At 46.2% G+C, this 8,073-nt stretch overlaps 1 protein-coding gene across 1 annotated transcript in view; it reads left to right on the top strand.

Moving 5' to 3' along the window:
• The first annotated feature begins 276 nt into the window (after window positions 1-276).
• Window positions 277-8,073, top strand: part of LOC124799002 (Down syndrome cell adhesion molecule-like protein Dscam2) — a 126,932-nt gene continuing 119,135 nt past the window's right edge. The window contains exon 1 of the mRNA XM_047262538.1: window positions 277-448. Within this exon, the coding sequence (XP_047118494.1) occupies window positions 277-448 (172 nt within the window). The remainder of the gene's footprint in view (window positions 449-8,073) is intronic.

Genomic DNA, 8,073 nt, shown 5'->3' with positions numbered 1-8,073 from the left:
TTAAACCTAACTAACCTAAGGACAGCACACACAACCATGCCCGAGGCAGGATTCGAACCTGCGACCCCAGCGGTCGCGCGGTTGCAGACTGTAGCGCCTAGAACTGTTCGGCCGCTTCGGCCGGCTGCGCAGATACGCTACTGATGGGTTCCATACGGAATGGAACGTGATAAAACTTTCCTCGCTGTGATTACCTCTTTAATGGATACTGTTCTAGATGAGCGCGAAAAACAAGTACACAGACCACAGAATGTGAGCTGAGACAGTCGAGGCATCATGCAGGCTGGCCGTCGCCCTCGCCCCCGTGCTTACGGAAGCCGGGCAGGGCAGCGCCGGCGCGTGGGGCTGCGGGCCCAGCCCCCGCAGTGCCGCCTCCGACACGGGAAGGCCATCAGCGGCAGCCGGCCGCAGACACCGCCCCCGCATTTTTCACGACGGCCACCGGAGGGCCGCTAACGCTCCGGGGACGCTCAGCCGCCTTCCGGCGCCACACAGCCATTCATCCACTTTGTTCCACCTAATAGCGGATGCTTCCACTCTGCTGAGACGTGCATCTTCCAACAGCGTCGAATCCTTTGTAAGACGTCGGACGCTCAGCTTACACTACGGAGATAATACAAGCCGTACTCTGAAAATTTTTGTAATGTCAAAGACAAACGAAGTTTGTTTGTATTTGACAACTACTTACTAATGTTTTGCGAGTAGACTGTCATGTAGTTTGTTCGATTTGCTCTAATAAGTTGTTAATCATCGTAATTAAAAGATTTTTTTATGCACCGAAAAACGAATGGGTCGGCCGCTGTGGCCGAGCGGTTCTAGGCGCTTCAGTCTCGAACCGCCCGACCGCTACGGTTGCAGGTTCGAATCCTGCCTCGGGCATGGATGTGTGTGATGTCCTTAGGTTAGTTAGGTTTAAGTAGTTCTAAGTTCTAGGGGACTGATGACCTCATCTGTTAAGTCCCATATTGCTTAGAGCCATTTGAACCATTTGAGAAACGAATGTGACTCCATAACATTTCGGGATTATGATTTTCTTTACTATTTTAAATCTCTATTAAGGCCTAAACAACGCTAAGAATGGCTCAGAAATGCAGTTGGCGAATAAACCACATCTAACACAAAAGTTTATGACTGGTATAGCGACTTCAGAGAGATCTGGTGAGCTATATTGCATTGCATCAGTAGACAGAAGTGCCGCTACTGCGGACTGGTACACAAATGTCTGTCTACAGCAATTTTTTTGAAAAAGTTCGTGAAAAACCTCCAGAATAAGAGATAATTTCGCATGACGAATTTCGTGAATGGCTCCAACGGCTGTTACAGATGAAAATATTACTGCTGTTCGAGCGATGCGTCAAGAAAATCGACTGACATCGGATTCCATTGTTACTCCGCAAGGTCGTATTCTGCCAAAGATTATGTGATGAGGTCATTCTATGGTATATTTCTCTTCTCCAATGGTTATACTATGTTCGTGGACGACAGTGCCCTTGTCCAGGCAATTCTCGTCTTCCGGAACTTCTTGTATTATCATAGGGGTGAACTTTCCAATGTGACCAGAACTCATTATTATTGAGCCTTTGCCGTGCGGTTCTAGGCGCTGCAGTCAGGAACCGCGGGACTGCTTCGGTCGCAGGTTCAAATCCTGCCTCGGGCATGGATGTGTGTAATGTCCTTAGGTTAGTTAGGTTTAAGTAGTTCTAAGTTCTAGGGGACTGATGACCTAAGATGTTAAGTCCCATAGTGCTCAGAGCCATTTCAACCTTTTTTTTTTTATTGAGCCTTTGTGATCTATGGTCTGCTGTGGAGAGGAAGGTGCGTGTTCACTATCCACCTAAATGATCGTTACCTGAGTTTGCCATTATTTTGCAGGAAGAACAGTATATGATTCCCTTGAAAATTATACAGGGCCTGTGTTTATCCGTTCCGAGGCGACTGGAAGCTTCTTTGAATGCCAACAGTTTTCCTATGCAGTATTAGGCATGGCGAGGTGTTGTGTTTTTGGTGCTTCCGTACTTTTGCCCACCCCCTGTAAATCACGTGAAATAAATAAATCAAGGAACTATTCATCTCATATTGTCACCACCTTCATATCTCGACTGGAATCTAATCACATTTTGGATATCCTCGGGAGACGACAACGGCACATTAATCCCTAATCTTTCTTTATTTGTTATGGAAGCCACAGCGCTGCGGGTTGTCCATCTTCTTTTACGTTTGCAAACCGAGATCATGACTGCAGTACTAACTGAATTAACACACACACACACACACACACACACACACACACACACACACACCACCACCACCACCACCACCACCCCCACCACCACCACCACCATCATCATCATCATCATCATCATTAGACAGCATGTGCTCTATTGTTACACTACTGGCATTAAAATTGCTACACCAAGAAGAAATGCAGATGATAAACGTGTATTCATTGGACAAATATATTACACTAGAACTGACATGTGATTACATTTTCACGCAATTTGGGTGCATAGATCCTGAGAAATCAGTACCCAGAACAACCACCTCTGGCCGTAATAACGGCCTTGATACGCCTGGGCATTGAGTCAGAGCTTGAATGGCGTGTACAGGTACAGCTGCCCATGCAGCTTCAACACGATAAGACAGTTCATCAAGAGTAGTCACTGGCGTATTGTGACGAGCCAGTTGCTCGGACACCATTGAGCAGACGCTTAGAATTGGCGAGAGATCTGGAGAATGTGCTGGCCAGGGCAGCAGTCGAACATTTTCTGTATACAGAAATGCGCGTACAGGACCTGCAACATGCGGTCGTGCATTATTCTGCTGAAATGTAGGGTTTCGCAGGGATCGAATGAAGGGTAGAGCCACGAGTCGTAACACATCTAAATGTAACGTCCACTGTTCAAAGTGCCGTGAGTGCGAATAAGAGGTGACCGAGACGTGTAACCAATGGCACCCCATACCATAACGCCGGGTGATATGTCAGTATGGCGATGACGAATGCACGCTTCCAATGTGCGTTCACCGCGATGTCGCCAAATGTCCGAAAAAATGACGTTTTGTCATTCGTGCACCCAGGTTCGTCGTTTAGTACACCATCGCAGGCGCTCCTGTCTGTGATGCAGCGTCAAGGGTAAACGCAGCCATGGTCTCCGAGTTGATAGCCCATGCTGCTGCAAACGTCGTCGAACTGTTCGTGCAGATAGTTGTTGTCTTGCAAACGTCCCCATCTGTTGACTCAGGGATCGAGACGTGGCTGCACGATCCGTTACAGCCATGCAGATAAGATGCCTGTCATCTCGACTGCTAGTGATACGAGGCCGTTGGGATCCAGCACGGCGTTCCGTATTACCCTCCTGAATCCACCGATTCTATATTCTGCTAACAGCCATTGGATCTTGACCAACGCGAGCAGCAATGTCGCGATATGATAAACCACGATCGCGATAGGCTACAATCCGACCTTTATCAAAGGCGGAAACGTGATGGTACGCATTTCTCCTCCTTACACGAGGCATCACAACAACGTTTCACCAGGCAACGCCGGTAAACTGCTGTTTGTGTGTGAGAAATCGGTTGGAAACTTTCCTCATGTCAGCACGTTGTAGGTATCGCCACCGGCGCCAACCTTGTGTGAATGCTCTGAAACGCTAATCATTTGCATATCACAGCATCTTCTTCCTGTCGGTCTGTAGCATGTCATCTTCATGGCGTAGCACTTTTAATGGCCAGTAGTGTACTTTAAGTAACTAAACTCTGTATTGACATTACCTGTGCTGTATCACACTGACAAATCAAATCCATATATTTCAGACGTGTTCCAAATTCGAACACAACTTTTTTGTCTGGAACTGTGTTTTCAATAATATGTTGAATTTACATGACATTCGACGGAAATGTTTTTACCCATCTCTTACTTTCGTTATTTTGTGTCAACTTGTTTCAGCTGTGGCCTATATTTTCTTCAGGATAAAATGCTTGTGTACGTATGGGGCTTGCTCTGCGTTCTTGTTCTAAAAAGCGAACTGCCAGTAGAGCTAGCAGTCAAGTGCGGAGGAACATTTTTGTATCATAACGGCTCGTGTCGCGCAATCGCTACCAGCGCAGCCTTCTGGTCCGATGCACTGCGCTGTGTTCCCACAGAGTGGTGGTAGCGGCGGTAGGGGCCGGCGGCGGGGGCGAATGTTTGCGCACACGCCTCGTCGGAGCGGCGCAGTTGTCGCGTCGCCGGCTGCGGTGAATCGTTGCCACTGATAACCGGGCGCGCCCTCCTCGCTCGCCACAGCCCCGCCGCAGCCAGTGAAAACTGCGAGCGGCAGTGCCGGCGTGGGCGGGGTGCTCCGCCGTCATTACGCGCGATAGACTGCGCGCCGGAAAAAGCCGGGGTGGCCGCGCAGGAACCGCTGATTAGCGCAATTTAGCGGCACTAAGCATCTCGTTAGGAGCAGGCCAACGGTTTGCACGCCCAACACACAACTCTTTCTCTTCTCTCTCTCTCTCTCTCTCTCTCTCTACATACACACATGCAAGCACACACACACACACACACACACACACACACAACTCGAAAATCCAACCGATACTCTTTCTACAGCCAATACCTGACCACTGTATTACTTTTTGCCTTTCTCCCACTTTGTTTACACGTTCTGTCTCTATTGACAGGCGCACCTTCCCCTTCTCAACCCTTCCCCCCCCCCCCCCGGCCCCCTCTACAACATAGATACTCCGCAATCCACCATACAGTGCGTGGCGGAGCGTACCTCGTACTACAACTAGCATCTTATCTCGCTGTTCCACTCCCAAAGAGAACGAGGGAAAAATGACTGCCTATATGCCTCTGTACGAACCCTAGTCTCTCTCATCTTATCTTTGTGGTCTTTCCGCAAAATATAAGTTGGTGGCAGTAAAATTGTACTGCAGTCAGCCTCAAATGCTGGTTCTTTAAATTTCCTCAGTAGCGATTCACGAAAAGAACGCCTCCTTTCCCCTAGAGACTCCCACCCGAGTTCCTGAAGCATTTCCATAACACTCGCGTGATGATCAAACCTACCAGTAACAAATCTAGCAGCTCGCCTCTGAATTGCTTCTATGTCCTCCCTCAGTCCGACCTGATAGGGATCCCAAAGGCTCGAGCAGTACTCACGAATACGTCGCACCAGCGTTCTATAAGCGGTCTCCTTTACAGATGAACCACTTCTTTCCAAAATTCTACCAACGGATCGAAGCCGACTATCCGGCTTCCCCACAACTGCCATAACATGCTTGTCCCACTTCATATCGCTCTGCAATGTTACGCCCAAATATTGAATCGACGTGACTGTGTCAAGCGCTACACTACTAATGGAGTATTCAAACATTAAACGATTCTTTTTCCTATTCATCTGCATTAATTTACATTTATCTATATTTAGAGTTAGCTGCCATTCTTTACACCACTCACAAATCTTGTCCAAGTCACCTTGTATCCTCCTACAGTCACTCAACGACGACACCTTCCCGTACACCACAGCATCATCAGCAAGCAGCCGCACATTGCTATCCACCCCATCCAAAATATCATTTATGTAGATAGAAACAACAGCGAACCTATCACACTTGCCTGGGGCACTCCAGATCATATCCTCACCTCCGATGAACTCTCACCATCGAGGACAACGTGCTGGGTTCTATTACTTAAGAAGTCTTCGAGCCACTCACTCGCTTGGGGACCAATCCCATATGCTCGTACCTTAGTTAGCAGTCTACAGTGGGGCACCGAGTCAAATGTTTTCCAGAAGTCAAAGAATATGGCATCCGTCTGATACCCTTCATCCATGGTTCGCAAGATATCATGTGAAAAAAGGGCGAGTTGCGTTTCGCAGGAGCGATGCTTTCTAAACCCGTGCTGATGCATGGACAGCAACTTCTCTGTCTCAAGGAAATTCATTATATTCGATCTGAGAATATGTTCGAGAATCCTGCAACAAACCGATGTTAAGGATATTGGTCTATAATTCTGAGGATCCGTCCTTCTACCCTTCTTGCATACAGGCGTCACCTGCGCTTTTTTCCAGTCACTCGGGACTTTACGTTGGGCAAGAGATTCGCGATAAATGCAAGCTAAGTAAGGAACCAATGCAGCAGAGTACTCTCTGTAAAACCGAATTGGAATCCCATCAGGACCTGGCGATTTATTTATTTTCTCTGTCGCCTGTCCTACTGCAATTCATGGGCCAGTATTTGTCTGGAAGAAACGGCGAAAGGGGTGTATTAATTTGCCCTCGGGTACTTCTTTGTGCTTCCAGTTACAAACCCGAACAGACTCGCTACGGGAAAGGGGGGAATTATACTTAAGGTAGTACACTAGGCAAGGTTTTATGCGCCGTATTTTGCCTCGTGGGTGGATAAGTCGTTCACTGAATCTCCAAAGGTCGTACCGGACACCGACTTGTTAAAGTAACACCTCTAAGCCCTACCCTTTTTTAACTGATCCAACCAAATAGAACAAAATCAACAAAACAAACGCAACGGATGCGCTATATCCGGCACGACCATGGAACGACGAACTTTTTGCTTTCATTCATGCATTTAGTGTGCATTTTCTTTGATTGTTTCTGGGACCATTACCAAAACTGTCAGAAGGAAAAGGAGCGGAATAAGCTGGCAATAAGACTCCGTCCAGGAGAGTGGTTATTTATTGTTATTATCATTTAATGGACGTAGGCAAAAGACTGAGAACGTAATCTACTTTAGTCCAGTACATACACACACACAGGAGGAATAGATTACATTAATTTAACATGGTAATTCAGCATGGAAAGCTTCTTCATATTTTTGGAAGAATGAATCTATGTACACCACATTGTACAAAGTGTGTCTACAAAGTAACAGCACTGTTGCTTTAAACCATATTATTTCAAAAACATGCATATTTAACTGTTCAAATGGTTCAAATGGCTCTGAGCACTATGGGACTCAACATCTGAGGTCATCAGTTCCCTAGAACTTAGAACTACTTAAACCTAACTAGCCTAAGGGCATCACACTCATTCATGTGCGAGGCAGGATCCGAACCTGCGACCGTAGCGGTCGCGCGGTTCCAGACTGAAGCGCCTAGAACTGCTCGGCCACAGCCGCCGGCAATTAATTGTCAGCCTCAATATACTCCTCTGTTCTATCCTCAAAACGCTCCATGCGAATTTTTACTGTACTTCGCTAGGAACCTCTTAGAAAATGCTGTATGAGCCGGGGCGTTTTCTTGATGCAGAACCCATGACTTGTTCTTCAACGATTCGGATCTTTATTTTATTATTTTCACACGAAGTTAAGCAAGAATCTCAAGGTAGTAATGTTGATTAATATTCTGACTTTCAGGATCCCACTGAAGATACAAAATTCCATGAATAGCGATAAAAAGCAATCATCATCGCTTTGAATCTTGTTTTGCTCATTCGAACTTTCGGTGAAATTGAGCCCTTTGAGTGCATGGAATGGCGGTTAGTTTCTAAATGAACATTCGCCACATGTTAACGCTCTTTCCAAGAAATTAGGATCATTTTCAACGTTGTTGAAAGTGTCAGTACAAGCACGAGCTTCTCTTTGTTCGATCGTAGAGAATTTTAGGCGCGCTGATTTGTCTACAAAGATGCCGCATTCGACTGAGAAGGCTTGACGTTTCACAGCTTTTAGTCATTCAACTTTGGCGTAATCATGTTTTGTGGCATAACTTTATAGTCACATTCCGTACATACGTCCATTATTAGGTCTTAGAATTCATCTCCCGATAAAACACGAAAGACTAATAGCAACATTTTTCCTTTGCTGAAAACGAACGAATGTAAGAAGAATGAAACATACAGCAACCTGTTAATACTTCATTTTCTTCTGACACTGTCATAAAATCATTAAAACAATAACCGTCATCGGCATACACTGGCCATCAGCAAAACCGTAAAATGAAAGCAGCAGTGTAAGCCGATATCAGTTAATGTTTTCGAGAGTTTTGTCTCAAATGAGAACAAAGTGTAATTGTTGTAATGGTAGAGGTTTCGATACTGCAGTTTATATACCGAATCGACCCTTACTTATTCTTGA

This window comes from Schistocerca piceifrons, chromosome 5, assembly GCF_021461385.2.
Source record: "Schistocerca piceifrons isolate TAMUIC-IGC-003096 chromosome 5, iqSchPice1.1, whole genome shotgun sequence".
Classification (NCBI taxonomy): domain Eukaryota; kingdom Metazoa; phylum Arthropoda; class Insecta; order Orthoptera; family Acrididae; genus Schistocerca; species Schistocerca piceifrons.
Note: the sequence above shows the minus strand (reverse complement) of the source record. Positions and strands in the feature narration are given on the sequence as shown.